The sequence below is a fragment of the Enoplosus armatus genome, chromosome 18 (assembly GCF_043641665.1).
Source record: "Enoplosus armatus isolate fEnoArm2 chromosome 18, fEnoArm2.hap1, whole genome shotgun sequence".
NCBI classification, from domain to species: domain Eukaryota; kingdom Metazoa; phylum Chordata; class Actinopteri; order Centrarchiformes; family Enoplosidae; genus Enoplosus; species Enoplosus armatus.
This window is the reverse complement of record NC_092197.1, coordinates 18,499,606-18,517,361: the sequence shown is the minus strand read 5'-3', so window position 1 is coordinate 18,517,361 and position 17,756 is coordinate 18,499,606. Positions and strand designations below refer to the sequence as shown.

The 17,756-nt window shown below is 42.3% G+C and overlaps 1 protein-coding gene across 2 annotated transcripts in view; it reads right to left on the bottom strand.

Annotated features, from left to right (window-relative positions):
- vldlr (very low density lipoprotein receptor) overlaps nucleotides 1–17,756 on the bottom strand; it is a 51,042-nt gene that overhangs the window by 12,657 nt on the left and 20,629 nt on the right. For both annotated transcript variants that reach the window (XM_070925006.1, XM_070925007.1), the window contains exons 4-14: nucleotides 14,109–14,231; nucleotides 11,751–11,956; nucleotides 9,906–10,068; nucleotides 9,292–9,414; nucleotides 8,149–8,271; nucleotides 5,566–5,685; nucleotides 4,144–4,269; nucleotides 2,505–2,676; nucleotides 1,684–1,908; nucleotides 1,467–1,585; nucleotides 363–502 (exon numbers count right to left, since the gene is read on the bottom strand). In XM_070925006.1, coding sequence (XP_070781107.1) covers nucleotides 363–502; nucleotides 1,467–1,585; nucleotides 1,684–1,908; nucleotides 2,505–2,676; nucleotides 4,144–4,269; nucleotides 5,566–5,685; nucleotides 8,149–8,271; nucleotides 9,292–9,414; nucleotides 9,906–10,068; nucleotides 11,751–11,956; nucleotides 14,109–14,231 — 1,640 coding nt within the window. The remainder of the gene's footprint in view (nucleotides 1–362; nucleotides 503–1,466; nucleotides 1,586–1,683; nucleotides 1,909–2,504; nucleotides 2,677–4,143; nucleotides 4,270–5,565; nucleotides 5,686–8,148; nucleotides 8,272–9,291; nucleotides 9,415–9,905; nucleotides 10,069–11,750; nucleotides 11,957–14,108; nucleotides 14,232–17,756) is intronic.

The following is a 17,756-nucleotide window of genomic DNA, read 5'->3' as shown; positions in this document are numbered from 1 at the left end:
CTGATCCACGACTGTCAAGACAGACCCTCATACTAGATCCATAGTATGATGGTCCTGGATCAGGGCTACTCTTTGCCCGTTTTGTTTACCATTCTCACATCGGTGGCGCTGAATGTCTCGATTCCAGTCGTAAAAATCAAACCTAATTAATATAATTTTAATGATAACGACGGACCGGATCAGAAGACAAACAATCCCGGAAACACCACACGTGTATGATTTTATCTCCAGACTGTCAACACCAACTGACCCAGAATGGAACAGATTCTGTCCAACCTTTCAAAATGTGTGAGCCATCTTTATTGAGTGAATGAATGAATGAATGAATGAATGAAAGAGAGAATATAAAACAGCAGCAGTACCTCAAAAACAGTGAGTGCGAAGGGATGAGCCAGGTAGTCTGGAGACTGGAGGACTTTCTTCCTGTTGTCTCCGTTCAGGTCGACGCTACAGAGCATGTGCAGTTTAGAGTCGACCCAGTACAACCTGCCTTTGATCAGATCTGGGAGGAACAGGAGGAGAGGGTGAGAAATCAAAGAGGGAGATGGAAGAAATTACAGAAGAATGGATAAAGGGGGGTAGAGCGATGCAAGGGACGAGCCATGATGAACATTGAATAAAAGCGTGGTGACAGAGGAAATGAAGAAAGAATAGGAGGGGTGAAAGAATAAAGAGGAGCACAGAGAGAAGATGACAGATGGTGGGCAGAGGTAAGGAGAAAAGAAGAGGGGAAAAAAAATTTAATCAATACAACATTTCATTAACAAGGACAAATCGATGGCTTTTCCACAGAGTGGGGGATGCAATTATAGGAGGAGAAAGAGCGCGAACAAAGAGAACGTCTGACTGTATGATGTGGTCACGTATTCAGCCAGTAATGTTCAATGTTATTTTAATAACATACGGTTTTACTGATCACCTGTTAGTTAACGTATCCCATGAAGTGGACAGGCGAAAATGCTACTTCAAGATGTAAATAAAAACTAGAAATGGTCTCCACATTTTGCCCTTCCTTTGAGCCAGGTCGTGACAATATAGAGACAAAACATGTCCAGGGTGCGAACAATAACCATTTAAACATAAAATGGACTGTTCATACTCACCATAATTTTTTATTTAATAAACCTGCTCTCCTGCTTCAGTGATAACCTCTATTATCCCAGAATTAGTCTTTGGGAATCTTCTATGGGGGATTTCTCCATGTATGATTTTGTGATATTGTGGTAAATCCCTCTTCAGAGGGACTGACACCAAAACTTGACATTCACTATTCACTCTTACTAAAGACTAAAAACACGTCGAAGAATCAAAGCAACCCAGGAATGCAGAGGACGTCACCAGCAGCTGTTTAACAGTGTTAATTGTTTTAGGGTGGATTTTCTTTCTCATTTGATGGATAAGCAGTGAAGAAAAACGTGTCATTGGTTCTTCAGAGTGTGTGTGTGTCTGAGTGTGTGTTTTCCTACCCAGGGTGATTCCATTAGGCCACTGGATGTCCGTTGCCACCAGAACCTGCCTGTCCACTCCGTTCATACCAGATTTCTCAATCTTGGCTGGCTCGCCCCAGTCAGACCAGTACAGAAACCTACAGGACACACACACACACACAAGATCTGTAAACGTACATTGTCAATTGGAGATAAGGTTTTCATCTAAACATCAAAACACAAGCTTTCCACCCACCCAGACAGTGGATCCACAGCAATGGACGCCGGTTCTTTGAGGCTTCTGTTGAACAGAACTTTCTGCTTGGTTCCATTGAAGTTGGCTACAGAAATGGTTTTGGTGCCGAGATCAGACCAGTACAAGTTCTTATAGATCCAGTCCACGGCGATTCCCACAGGACTCTGGACATTGTCTATCACTTTGTTGTGGGTGCTGACGTCCCCTCGTTTGTCCAGCACAGTGCTGCAAGGAAAAAAAAGACAATGTAACTCAAATTACAAGATTCAAATCATCTACCAAGAGTCAATCAGTTAAATGGTCACATAGCCACATTAGTTGAAATTCCTCCAGTTTTATTTTCCACAAAACAAAGTTATAACCAGTCTCCTTAACCAGTCTTAAAGTCTAAAAGTGTGATATATCCAACTTTGCGATTAACAACACTGAAGTCCCTGAAAATTTCAGACAAATATGGACGTCTCACTTCACCCAAAGTCTGTCGTTGTTGAGCTTCATGTGAACACATCTTAGTTTAGCATATTGGCATGCTAACATTGGTAATTAGCACTACACACAAAGTACATCTGAGGCATGATGCATATCTGTACCAAGTTTCTTGGCATGAAATCTGTACTTTTTTAGATATTTCCGTAAAAAGCCAAAAGCATCAACCTCATGGTGGCGCTAGACACTCTGAACTGAAGTGGGGACTCTCCGTTTTGTTCCTTTACATGCTTCTGTGTGGCTGTTTGGTGTGTGTGTGTGTGTGTGTGTGTGTGTGTGTGTGTGTGTGTGTGTGTGTGTGTGTGTGTGTGTGTGTGTGTGTGTGTGTAAACTACCTGTAAATGGCCTTCTGGCCCAGGTCAGCCCAGAAGATCATCTGCTGGTTAAAATCTGCATCCAGAGCCACCGTGTTCCTCTGCTGCTCCACAATCTGAGTGTACTCCTTCCTCTCCAGACCCAGACGACGGATGTCACGGCGGTTCGTGAAGATCAGGCAGGGCTCTTTGCCTGAGGACAGGAAAGACTTTGTTAAATGAGAGACAGAAACACGAGGAAGATCATCTCTTCAAAATGTATCTCGGGTTGCTCCGTTTCACTTGCTGATGCTGGAGACTGTCACACCTTTCAATCCTGATGAGTCTCTGATTGAATGGTCTTATTAAATGGTGTGTGGGCTCTTTCTTTTCTATTCTATTCATATCACCCAGCATCTGTCTGAACAGAGAAACCACAAGACCAATTTGTAAGTAGTTGAAGTAGAAGAAGAGGAGTTATATCATAAATAAGGGTTTTTAGGATCTGATGACAAATCATTTGAAAAACACCATTAGGCTGAAGGACACAGTGATGGTCTTTGTCAGCAAGCAGCACAATAAAGTCTTTTTACTGCATGTGATCATCAGACTAGGGGATGACCTCCGCGCCTCCGGCTGGACCTTTCTGATGATAGCTGAAGAGTTATCATTTAACAATTACCACTTTACCATATTTGAGGTTCATTTCTACAACTTGAGATTCTTCGGGCATCTTTTGTTTTCACTTAATCAGCTCTTCTCACTGGAGGAAGAGTGTTTTTGTTCACTTCACTCATCAACTTACCCACGTTTTATTTATGTATTTATTTACTTACACGTTTATCAGACAGGGTCTACGTATAAGGACATTTGATGAATAAAACAAACAAAATGCTAATGATTTTGCCTTTGCAGGTCTCCTTCTGCGTCTAATTCATATTTTTACAACCTAGAAGCACTGTGTTATTTAAAAAGAGACATGAATTAGGTCAGTCTATGCTCACAGTGAGACTAGTGGAGTATCCAAGAAAAGAGATTCAGAAAATCTGGTCTAGCTGAGGCTTATGCTGAAGATAATTCATCACAATTGAAACTTTCTGACCAATGCTGTAATTTAACCTTACAGACAGAAATAGCCTTCGGGAGCTTGTGATCCCTGTGACAGTGCACTGTGAGACAGTAAATGAAGGCGCATTGAGAGCTATTCTAGAACTACCCATCATTTTCCAGGACATCTGGGTTAATTTGGTCATTTTCCATTTTCCTTGTTCATGACTGGAAAGCTGCATTATACACTCAGTTGCCAGTTCACTTCATTATGGAAACAGTTTTATGTTTTGTCTCCCCACATCGACAAATGGGTGGACAAAATACTCCAAGCACCTCTCAGTAGAACGCAATGAAACAGTGCCACAAACTACAGCCTACAAAATGACCATGCAGTTGAATCACCACCTCTTTAAAACTGTGTCAGATAGACCGTAGTCTGGTGTGACTCCCTGCAGCAAATATATATATATGTACCATATAATTCTCTATATTTTGTTGAGCAGAAATCAAGCATAAAAACCTGCCTTAGATTAAAAAAAAAAAAGACAGTAAAAATCTGGTGTCATAGCTCCTCACTGTGCATCTTTAAAGGTTGAGGGGAGTTATACTGCAATCCCAGCTGTTGACTCACCAACAGCCTTGCAGACTCCGGTGGTGGGATCCATCTGGTAGCCGTTGTGGCATTCGCACTTGTACCCTCCCTTCAGGTTGATGCAGATCTGGCTGCAGATGCCGGGGTTCAGACACTCATTGATGTCTGCGCACAGAGAGGGAGATGAAGAAGAAGGGGGGAGGAATGAGGGAGAGAAGACAGAGGGAGTGCAGCTGCTATCTGACATGTTTAATTAATCAAGTCTGATGAACGCTTCAATTTGGGCAATCAGACGTTTGCACACGGCTCTGCTGCAAACAAAAACTATTGAGAACCTAAAATTACACTTTGCTTTGTTTTTGAAACCACTACTTTTCTGAAACACTCCCATGATTGTACACTGATGTGGGCTCTGGATTCACAAAAGGAAAATGAAACCGAACTATAATTGCTGTTGAAGTTGTGCAAGAGCGCTCTTCAGCAACAAGCTGCTCTCATCAGAATTAAATGTAAACACACAAATGTTTATGAGTTTAGTGGTTATTTTACACTTGGGAGTAGATTAAGCGCCTCTGTGCAACCAGTGGGGTTCATTCCAGATGGGATTATACACATTTCTCAATACCCATGGCAGCGTTTGAGGCCAAGATTGGCTCAATAACAGAGCTGTGTCGGATCGGCGCCTCCTGAACATAGAAAACCAAAATTACAACACAGCAAATCGCATTACACACTGAACCCTTCGGAGGCCAGGAGTGCACAATAAGAACATGTACCAGCCATAAGTCACAGCACCAGCGTACAGTACATCTGACCCAGCCTGTTGGATTAGGGATTTCTGAGACAGACAGAAATAGTAACACATCTTCAGCACGACAGTCTCTCCCGTCTTGATGTTTTCTTCAAACCATGCAGAAAAATAACCTGCCATTCGGATTCATTTCGGGTGCTGTGATGTTTGAAGCCAACAGTTCTGTCCAATCTACTTTTCAAAACAACTGAGCATTGCTGCAAAGAAACGACGAGAAAGACGAGCGGTGGCATTTTTTTTTTTCCTAGAAGAAAAATGTAATGTGTCAGAATCTTAAATATATGGTAATGTTGACGATGTTCAGCTTACACTATGCTGACTTCACTAAATCACACGCCAATAATCAAATAAACTGACAACCTGCAGGAAACAGGGGAAACATGTCAAAGAAACAATGCATGAATATAATTTGAATATATTCAAATGAACATAAAAGACACTGCAGGTTCATTTCAGGTCCAAAATGATGGTCCATTGGTGAGGCTGACAGAAAGTTATGAAGTAATGTTGACTTTTGTGCATTTACAACTGATGCTACCTCAAACCACAGTGCTAACTAGGAAAATGATGCACAATTTTAAAAACCCATTTGCAAATATTAAATATTTACAGCAGTGATCTAAAATGGCTCTAATGTGAAGGTCACCTACCGCCGCAGGTCTTGTGGTCTATGAGCTGAAGTCCGGGTGTGCAGTCGCACTCAAAGCCAATCACCATGTCCTTGCAGATGTGAGAGCAGCCGCCGTTGTTCAGGAGACACTCGTTTAGATCTGAAGCACATGAAGGGAAACGGGGCTTTGTTGTAAAAAAGACTGTTATAATGCAGGCAAGACACAAACTGCAGGTGCCATTTTAAATGGTAATCCTGTCGCACTCATGGTCAGTTACAAAGAGAGAGATGATACGAAGGTCACGGCCTGGATTCAAACTGATGCTGTTGAGGTTGTCGTGGTTACGCCCCAATATACATACTTAACCCTGTTAACATGTCGATCAGCAGGTGTTAGCAATCCTGATCGTATGTAGTTTGAAGCTACACAGAAAAGATTCAAGAGCATTTGTTGTTGCATTAGTCAGGTTTGTTTCACCAAAAATGTCATCAACCCACAAAGTGACATAATCGCTATATCATTCAGTGTAGTTAACTGGCAACCATTTTACTCCAATTGGCATTAACAAAGTCTAGCTCACTGATGGCCTCCAGATGTCTGAGCTCCTCAGCGAGGACGTCCGACAATGAGCCCAGACACCCTGTGAAAGGAAACTCTTTAGTTATCTTCATTCTGCCGGTCATTACAAAAAGCTCAAGGCCGTAAGCGAGGGTTTGAAAGTAATCTAAAAATAATAAAAATCAAATCTGTCCCTGGGATGTATGTAAAAAAGAAAGTCAGCTTGGAGGACAGGCCAATACTGCCAATACATTAAATATGATGAGCTACATAAACAAACTTTAGAATTCAACTCCGTGTACTCTAATAAAAAGAGTACAGACCTTTCACTTTTCTCAAGGTAGCAGCGAGTTCTTCTGCCATTTACTGGGAAATATACAAAGATGTACTGTTTCGCTGCATGCTAAAAACTTCTGCTCCAAGTTCTGATAAAAACCGAAATCCCTTCTCTCACACTTCAACAAAGCAGGCAGTGCGCGTCGACACTTAAAACAGAGTTATTTAGCTCATCACCAACTGTTCATCACACTTGGAAATAAAAAGAATAATGTCCAGATTCTCAGTTCTTTGATTCATCGATCCTTAAATCATTTATAGCATGTGCCAAACTTTTTCTGTGACTGAGCTGTGGTACAATCCAGATTCAGACGTTTAATATTCAGATCGTGGAAGGCGTGATCACTTTTGGCCGAGTCCTTTGATCCATGAAAGAGAATTATTTAGAAGCACAATTCGCTCTCTCGTGCTGAATGCATTAAAGCTGCACGAGGTGGGATTTACGTAAAAACACACACACGTCATGTAGTTTTACCCTGTTTGCCCAAATTAAACCCTCTTCTTTCAGGTGTGGACACTTTCCAGCCCACAGGAAAAGACATCTGAACTTGCTGAAAAGCAATTTGTCTCCCGAGTGACCCGTCCAGAGAAATCGGATCGTCTGAGCTTCTTTCTTCTTTGCTTTGGTGTAAAAGCATCAACGTGCAGAGATCAGCACTCTGGAAACTGAAGTTCAAATATTTCTAGTTCAAAATGTTTGATGTCGCTGACATTTAGAGCTGCCAGCTGGGGAAGCGCTACAAGACTTTTTAACAAGTGACATTTGCAGATTACAGTAGACAAACACACTGAGGGCTGATCGCAGCCCAAACTACAAGATCTTTCACATTTACACAGACTCTAGTGCAAATATGCAGATGTAATATACAAAAACCAAACCTGTTGATTAATGTTCATGCGTTCTGCCACTCAGTAAGGGGGGCTGGCAATGTTTTAATAATCATCTGTTTTAAGACAAACACTTACAAGTTTTCCTGTGAAGGCACACCAGTCATTTCCTCATTTATGCAGGAAATATCCCAATTCATTTACTGGACTCAGAAAATCGCCACCAGTTGGGATGTCAGGCAAATGTGTGTGTGTGGGGGGGGGGCTGTATTATAATCAATACCGATAGAGTGCTGTAGGGATGAAGTATTTTTGAAGGCCAACCCTGAAGTTAGCATCGCCCTGGTTCCCTCGACAAAAAGCAAATGGGATTTTTCCCATGTGATGCAAATGCAAATTGCCAGAGGTAAAAAGCAGTTAGACTATAAACGCACTACACCACAGTTGCATGACTTCTAAACGTTGAAATCTCTTAACCTTGTGTTAACCACAAACCTTATGTCAGGCATCTAACCAAAAACCCATTCCAGCTCGACTTCCAGATGAGGGAACTGGAAGTGTACAAATTCAACCTTTTTCCGGGTTTTAGGACTCATTCCTGCAGCACTCCATATACAGGGTGGGATGTCTTCCCCAGGAGGACAATCTTTGGTTAAAGTTAAACACTAATATGCACACGACATCACATCATTGAGCTGCAGACAGAGGAAACATAAGCTGAACATGTAACATCTAGAAAAACAGCTAAAAATTACTGCATTTTGTCAAGTTCAGATTTGGGGAGACAGACAGAAAAATCTTTAGAGTCTTGAGGTCTTCATGGACATCATTTAGTGTTTCTGGCTTTAGATGAGCATTAACTAGATTCTTGAGGATGCAGATTGTTTTTGTGTTACTCACTGCATTCCTTGATGGGCTCGTCACTCCAGTCGGGACAGTCTCGGGCCTTGTTGCACACTTTGTTCATCTCGATGCACTCCCCGCTGCGACACTTGAACTTCTCTGGCCCGTTACACTGAGTCACTGTGGAGAGATCCATTGACTTATTTTACGCGTCAAGAGCAGTCGCTGCTTACACGCAACATTCTTTAATATTTACAGACTTACTTTACTTCCTTTGAAAATCCAAAAGACAACCAAGGATATCACTTTTCTTTTACAGTTGGCTCTGTCTTTGTACAGGTTACAGGCTAGCCCTGCAGCCAGTCTTTATGCTAAGCTAAGCGCCTCCCAAATCTACCTCCGCACTTTATGCAAAGACATGAAAGGAGATTTGACTGACATTGATCTTCTCATCTCACGCAAAGAAATGATTTGCTTTCTTGAAAATAACTGCATTTCCAAAAACGGCCCAACTATTCCTTCACGGCTGACAGATTCATTAAAGCGTCAACTCCATATGAACTTCTGTGAGACAGCAGACTATCAACAGGCTTGAATATTGGAACTAAGAAAAACATCATCGGGTTTTGAGCTTCACCAACTTGTGTTCAGTTTTGGAGAGGTATTAACAAACCCGACAGCAGAAGCTCGTCAGTCCTTCAAGGATCAGTTTGGGTTAAAAACTGAACTTTAAAAACCAAACAGTGACAACAATCTCTCTTTCAGCAAGATGAGAATCTGCCACAAACTTGTCACTCTTTAAAGTCTGTCTTCAAAGCCATGTTTTATATTACGAGAGCAAAAAAAAACCCAACAAGTCATGGAAACAAGATAACCAGGAGGGTTTTTTTTGTATTTTATCTTCCTTTTCCTTCTAGATAAGCACACAAAAATACAACAACGCTTTAGGACACCGTGAAGTGGATTGTGACAGCATTAGATTGCCTTCTAAAACACATCAGGCAAACACTCGAGTGCAACCTGAGGATTGTGATGGGTTTTTTTATGATGGTGTTAAAACACAGCCTCGACTCTGATACACACACACAGCTTCTGAACTTCAGGACAGTCTGAGGTAGACACACCTTTTTCACCTGACAATGCCCTGAAGGTAATGGTCCTTTGTAAAGCTGAAGACACACACACACACACAGCACGTACTGTTTTTGCAGTTGACTTCGTCTGATCCGTCACCACAGTCTCTGAGGCCGTTACACTGTCTGCTGCCCAGGATACAGTTTCCATCGTCACATTTGAACTGATCCGGTCCACAGGTGCGTACAGCTGACACACAAAACACACACCCCCGAGTTACACATGAAAGCAGTGCTGAAACAATCAATTTATCAACTGATCAACAACAATATTTTTGTAGTCATTTCAGTCATTTATCGATTAAAAAAGCCAAACATTCTCTGATTCCAGCTTCTCAAATGTGACGATCTGCTTATTCCAAAGTAAACATTACTTCAATTCAATTCTGTTTTTTTTTTTACATGTTTCATCAGAGTTATAAACACAACAGTGGAAACTTGCTTGTGAATGATACAGAATTGAATCTGCTTTTATTTATTTATGTCAATTCTACACATATGCAATTTCAGGCCAAACACATCTTAAGTATTATCCCTCAATGGAGGATCACCACATTCTACCACAATCATAATAAAGAACTGAACTACAATCAGTCTGCCGTGGTAATGAAAACACGTGTGCGGTCATGATCTTAAAATGCTCCGTCTGTAATGCGAAGCAGACAGCTGCTCTGTACATACGACAGTTGGCTTCGTCGCTGCCGTCCTTGCAGTCTGAGTCTCCATCACACCTCCACTTCTTGTGAATACACTCTCCTGAGCGGCACTGCATCTCACTGGACGAACACTTGGCCGGCGGCGTCGGGTGACGGCCGCAACGAGACGGAGACTCATCCGACTGGTCCTGCAGGGGACGGAAAGACAAGACCAGTCAGAATGAATGAAAAATAATGTGTGTGCTGTTTTGATCTGGTATGACCTTCTGACTGAGGAGAAATTTGTGGGACAGCGCACATACACTCACACGTAAATATCTCATTTTATTCACACCTCCTTGTGAAGAATGAGTTTGATTAGGGCAGAGTAGAAGCCCCCTATGGCGATGTTATATGTAAATGTTATTATGACCAATAGTCATTAAGGACAAAAGTGTGAGGTTGACAAGTAAGACTATTCAAGTAATTCATTATACAATATCAGTCATTTCAAGAGTTTTCCAGGCTTTGCATAGACATCAGCTACTGAAGGAAAAGGCAAGCGTCATTAACAGAATCCCAACAAAGACACACCACTGCCCCCCCCCACTGACATTCGACCGACAGGTGATCTGGGGGACATGCAGTGCAGAAACAACAGAGAGCTTTTAGGACCCAGATCTCAGAGATGATTACCACTTTAATTAGAGTTGAAAATGGGCAATCAGTCAGAATGGGATCAACAGGAGCGGCAGGAAGACTTTCTCACACTTTCATCATCTCAGAAAGTCACTGACTCATGTGGGAGCAGATTAATGGAGTGTGAGAATGTGTGTGTGCGCCTGAAGCTCCATAACCGTTAACACTGACGCAGGACTGGCTGGGCGTGAGAGAGCAGAGAGAGAGAGAATAACAATGACCTTCCCATTGAACACAGCGGTTTAAATATTTGTGGGTGTGAGCGCTGGCATCATTTTTTTTTTTTAAATGTTCCTGCGAGGCCGTCACGGTGATAACCACACAGCCAATTAACAGGTACGCAGCAAATCGCCGACTCAGTGGAACTTGTTCTACCGTTTGTGAAAAACGTGTTAGGAGTGGCAAAGTGTGTGCGTGTGTGTTCGTGTGTATTTTTATGAGGCAGGTCAATAACCATAGGGTGTTGTGAAAATTGAACTTGCAGAACCGGTGTGTGTTTCCCCAGGAATATCATACTGGGCAGTTCATTATAGTGAGATAAAATCTTTTGAGAAAATGAGAGGGGGAGTGTGTGTGTTGCCTGCATGAAGTATTTTGTGATAAAATTGGCAAAAATCCTGAGCAAAAAGATTGTTCTGTAATGTATAAGCTCTGTTGGGCACATTGCTTTCCATTTGTATTTTTTTACGCAATTAGATTTGAAATGATAATAGATCACACTCAAAAACCTAAAACACTGATTACATGAAAGAGGAAAGAAGCAGCAGGTGGATTCTAAACCAGTGTAGAACAAAGTAGAGATGTGAAGCTCAAGAGGGGGCAGATGATTAGAGGAATTTAGCTTCAACTCCGATAAACAGAGAATATTGTAAACTGTGGTAACAACAACAAGTTTTGATGTGGAGAACAGTAGCCAGTGCAAGTGGCGCACACACACACACACACACACACACACACACACACACACACACACACACACACACACACACACACACACACACACACACACACACACACACACACACACACACACACACCTGTGTCCACAGATTCAGCCTTAACCTTAAAGTGAACCTTCAGCAAAACTAGAACACCTCCATAACAACTGTATCCTCTTGCAGTCTTGTAAGTCCAGGCTTAAGACTAGAGGGGACAGATGCCAATATCTCACTGTGTATATATCCTCCCTTACCTGGCAGTCGACGTCGTCGTCACACACCCAGCTGGCCGGGATGCACGAGTTCCCACACTGGAACTCGCTGGGACCGCAGGAGGACGGAGTGCACTCCACCTCATCAGAGCCGTCGCCACAGTCGTCCTCGCCGTTGCACACAAAGTTGCGGGAGATGCAGCGGCCGCTGGCGCACGTGAACTCGTTTGGAGCGCAGGTGATGTTACCTGGAGGCATTTGGGAGGAGAGCAAGAGAACGAGAGGTCGCTGTGAGAGGGCTAACAGCTAAGTTGCTAATTTATTTATTTATTTTTTCACTTACAAGTACAAGGTCACACAAGTAATTTTACAGGATAAATTTAGTCTGATCCGTATTAGCAATTTCAAAAAGTCTAAAATCTAGAGCATTCACCCTGTACACAGGTTACAATTTATACATTTCTAAGCTGTGGTGTTACATGACTTAGTGTCCCTTTGATTGAGACATTTGGGCTGCATCTACAGCATAGGCCTCCAATTGTTGCTGCTTATATGACGTTCGTCCCTGTGTGTCCTAATGTAGAAGAGCTTTTTGCTGCTGCAAGAAGCAGGAGACATACGGTTGGTATCACGGTTCACTTCTAATTCGTAGGTACAGCTGAGCTCAGCCATACTCTTCGCAAACGGGTGCATAAAGTAAACTGCCAAGCAATCTTCACGGACAAACATTTGCAGTAGAACGAGTCGCACCGAAGCTCGGACGCCATTCAAATAAGTCAGTTTGTCAGATTTCTGCCAGGTCAAGTAGAAGTGCTGTTATAGTGAAGTGGGAACGTCAACAGCTCAGCCATTTCCTTTCACACACGCAAAACAAAATGGAACTGCTGAGTGAATGCGAGTAAAAATCCCTCGTCTCGGTTGCAACACTAACTACAGACTTCCAAACGGCCTGGGAACCAATGTGGCTGGCTGATTTACATGGGCCCGTGGCAGCTCCCTTTAAGAGGTATGTAGGGTTTAAGGTCACTGCCTGAAAACGTGCATCGCACTACACTGTGTACCAGGATGTTTTACCACAGAGTTCAAGGGCAACACGGGCGCAGATTTAGTGTGAACAAACAAGACAACAATTAGCAAACGTCTCCCTCTACTAAGCAGCTCATTTCTCTGATTAGTATCTTCAGCCAGACAGGGCGGTACAAACTAGTGTGATCTGCTGCTGCAGTGCTGGTTACAATATACACAGTGACAGCACAAATACCATCTACAGTAGCTGATACAGCTCCCACAGTGGTACTCACTCAACGATTATAGATGAAACGACTGTTCCTTTTTTTCTTTTAAATAATTTTCCTTCATTTAAAATGTATATATATCTATCTCATCTGGCTTGGGAACGTTGGGAGCTGGAAAAACGTTGCTGGGGAGAGGGACGTCCGGACTACTCCGCTTAGCTTGCTGCCGCCTCTCCACGGCCACAGATGAGCGGCAGAAAATAAACGGATGGATGTATAAAATGTACCAGCATGCTACATGCTGCCTCAGCGTTTTCTGTCAGATCCAATTATTTTAGTTTGCCCAAGCAGAGCTTCATGCTCTGCGTAAAAAGGCTGTTAGTGTGTTTATGCTGCACAGTGTTTGGGATAAACAGCTGGAGGATGCGCAGTAACTGATACACACACCCATGAAACGGTTTCTGTGCTTGGATAAGTAAAGGACACCAGCCGTTATACCTAATAAGAAGTGATTGGATCACTTCTGACAAATTGTATCATCGCACCACAACAGTCCTTTGTCTGCCCATGCACAATATGAATCAGGCAGAAGGGTATACAGCACAGCTGGCAGGAGGTTATAGTGGGAGTGCAGAGTGATTTCATCTCAAATTCATGCAGTGAATCAGGTGCTACAGGGAAGTTCAGAGATTCCAAATGCAGCCAAGAAATGTGGCCTTGTTTTTGCAGGACAGAATTTTGCAGCTCTCAGTATCCCATAATACATGGGGCTAACAGGAAGGTCAATTGTCGAAAATGGTGCCTTCAGGCGATCCTTGTCAACTCAAGGTCAGAAAGAATCTTGTGACCACATCTTAGGTCTTCATAGTTATGCATTTGCCAGTGATTTATGAGCACTTGAAGGCGAAGACCTACGATGTGAATAAGACTGAGCCAGGCACAAACTCCACGGGTTTTTCTGGACGGCAACTTCGACATGTTAATCACACAGTAATGCAGATAGGCCACTCAGCCACGCCTCAAAAGGTTACCTTTGTTGTCCTTGTTTTTAAGCTGTATTACTATTTCTGTTAAAGGACATTGAGAACAACAAAAAAACGGGAGTTAAATTCATTGTATGTGTACACATGCTTGGCCAATAAAGCCGATTCTGACGTCCACCTACCACAGTTGACCTCGTCCTCTCCGTTGTCACAGTCCTTCTCTCCGTCACATTTCCAGAAGATGGGGATGCACTGAGTGGAGCCCGCTCCGCAGCTAAACTCGTTCACACGACACGTCCTCATGTCTGCATGGACAAAGAAACACACACACACACACACTGTCAACAATGTATCGTTTAATTTTTTTTATCCATTTAGTTCATCTGCATTTTTGGCCTTTAGCTCTCATTCCAATTCTGATTTACTGCCAAGATCAAGCTCGGGGTTTTCTGCTAACATGTGCTTAAGAAACAGACTTAAGGGGTTAAATGTGTGACGCTTACGCAGAAATATACAAATAAAGAAAATGAAGCAACATGTTCAAGTGTCATCATGTGTGGTGTCATCACATAGCTGCAGGGGTTGTTGCTTGTTGCCTTATGGGTGAATGACAGCAGGGCCACCAACAACAACAACAACAACGACAAGGACAGAACAAGGACGCAGCATAACTGACTTTTTTGTGTGCTAGAAATCGTGAACAGCTTTTGGAAGATTAATGGTGATGTTGAGCTACAAGTTACCTGTCAAAAGACAGGCGTTTTACTGTGGTGTGACGGCGAGCACAAAGTCCTCACTGCTGTTAACGCGACGCCCAGACAACCAGAAAACGGCAAGCTGTCAAATAATCCAGTTTGCTGGAACATCAAGAGCTCAAGTCTGGAAAATCTGATTTATATAACAATGTGGTGGTTTCTTTCAAGTAAATAGTGGAAATATTTTCTCCTGGTATTTAAGCACCAACTGAATATTAATGACTATTTTTTCTGTGTGATTTTGCATCTGGCCTGTCATAATGTATATCACTATTAGATAGGTTTTCTTGTTCACATTTGATTTTAGCTATATTTGTTTTCTAGTAGTAGTATTTTATTATGTCATTTTTTAATAGTTTTAATATATTTTCTTGTCTCATTTGTTTGTTGGGTCACCTGGTACCTCCACCTTCAAGAACTTCCTGCATCATTAGGAACCACTTTCTTACTCAGCATACATATTCACCCCACAGTACTTATCGTATCCATAATATTTCAGCTTCAGGACCTGGTTTGCTTCTTATCCCTGCGATCTTCCACTGTCGAGGGAGATCACAAGCAGCGGTGCACATAAAAACTTACTGCGCTGTGATAAGAGCCGCTCAGTGGAGCGGTAGATGAAGGTGAATTGAAGAGTGGCTCCAACAGATGTGTGAATTATTGACTACCAGGATGTAGTTTTGTTGATAAGCCAGACGACAATATGCTGCCATATTTCTGAATCTTGTTTGGTGTGTTAAGCGTCTCAACCACAGCACTACACTACACTCAACGTATGACAATAACACACCGCTTTCTGTGCATAAGACTTATCCTGTCTCGAATTGTAATAGTTTATTGATCACGTAATGATCCATTCTCCATACATGCTCCTTGATGTAATCGGGGTTGTATTGTAGTGAACACATTGCGGTCTGTATGTGGTAGAAGAAGAAGTAGGGGCTGCCAACCGGAAACAAAACGAGTCTCCTTGATTGAGGAAAATGGAGAGAGAGGTCATCGGGAATTTGTTTCTATTGAGCAGCTTTGTGCTTTCATGTCAGCTAGTGTTGGCCGTGTTTCATGCTGTCCGGACACGAAGACATATTAATGCGGAATGGTTCAGCAGAAACAGCTGATTAGTCATGTGAGTCAAATGTTCACTGTGGTCAGAACTTATTCGGCAAAGGCATTTACACATCCTATTTAGCGCATCAACTCTTTTTCGGCAAAAAGGCAAAAACCACGTCAAGCAAGCATAAAATGGATGTAAAACAGCGCAGCTTTCAAAATACTAAAAACAGGAATTTTTCTACTAAGCAAAAATACACACACATTTGTTGTTATGGCTCATGGAACCCTCCAACATTATTAATTAAACACTGTGGTCTATTTGAAACCACAGCTGGTTCTCAGTCCCATTAAACATTGACACTGAAGACCTGTGTAAACAAAACACAGACGGTCAACTAAAACCCAGGATTAATGGAGGACTCGGACATCCTGGGTGTCTTTTCATCAACGACTAAGAAACCGCAGCTCACTTCCTTAATTCAACACTGACGCCAGAAACACTGACGTAAACACAACCACAGCACGAGCCCTTCACACAGGACCTGTCAGGACACACACACACACTTTAGATTCCATTCCCTGTTGCCAAGTCATGTGTAACAGCTGGTCAAACAGTACAGTGATATAACAGCTATAGTAGCTGGGTTGACCTGCACGTACACCACTGCAGCTATGACTGGAACTTAACACAACCTTAAACACACACACATACACACACACACATATCTGGAATGCTGTTCAAGACCTTCAGGTTGACCGACACACTGTTCCAAGTGCAAGTGGAAACATGCACACGTTGTACCATTTAATCTGCACAAGAACAGCCTGATGTCAGAAAGTTGCCAAGTCTAAAGAGGAAAAGATCAAATGGACAGCAGTCATTCAAGTTCTCAGCAGGAAACTTCTCTAATGTAGAATTTCAAAAATGTCGATTCAAAAAAAGAAGAAAAAAAAAAGGTATGAAGGAGTGATGACCAAACGGTTAATCAGTCATCAAAATTAGAATAGGGTTTGGCATGGCCCCCTCCGACAGATGAAGGTGTGCATGCGAGTGTGGAAGTGACTCGGTCTAAAAACACTAGTGTGGTCATGACGCAGGTTTTGGGAAACAGCGTGCAGCCTCTACAGTCCGAATGTAAAAGTTCAATGTCGTAATTAATCCCTAACTGGCACTCAGTTATGATTATAGATCAACAAACTATCCAATAATCAATTAATTAATCAATCATCACAATTTCTTGGAATCAGATGAAATCCATGACCAAATGAATTATGGTCAATTATTTTCTACACTAGATTGAACGGAACAAAAGGATTTAATGGCAGTGAAACAAAATTAAATTGACTATACGGAGCGGAGGCTTTTGAATTTCTCTGTCTCTTCACATTTTTTTTTAGATTTCATCAGATTTATCTATAGACAGATTACTTTTTTATGCAAAATTCAAACTCACACAGCCATGTCGTAGTGAACCGAGTCAACAGTATTGGTGTGTAGTATTGGTAAAAAAGGTCCAGCTGAGTCTTGTGTGACAGAGGGGGGATCAAATCAAGATGAGAGAAGACAGGACAGACACGGAAGAGAGGTTTTCAAGGATGAGACAAATTCCTACACAAGGTTTTGAGCTGATGCGTATAGGGACGAACCAAAGCTCCATCCATCGCCTGGGACATAATGTAACATTAGAATAGAAATACTGTTCTGTAACTTTTTTCCCCACATTGTCTCGGCTTATCCAGCAGCTGCTTACCTACTTGCCTTGGCAACGCCACACAGCCGACGGCTTTGAATAACTTTAACGACTCCCCATACTGCAACGCTCCGGTTTTGGCAGAGCGCACCACAGATCCCCATCCGAGAGTGCAGCAGGGATTTGCCCCGACTGCAAGATGTGGTGTTGTTTTCACTTCTGCCAGAGGTAAAGAATTTATTTTTGTATTGTTTTCAAGTTTGTGCACTCAGTCTGCTGTGTTGACACACTGCAGCAAAAAAATAAAACAAAAACAGAAAGGACTGCTCGG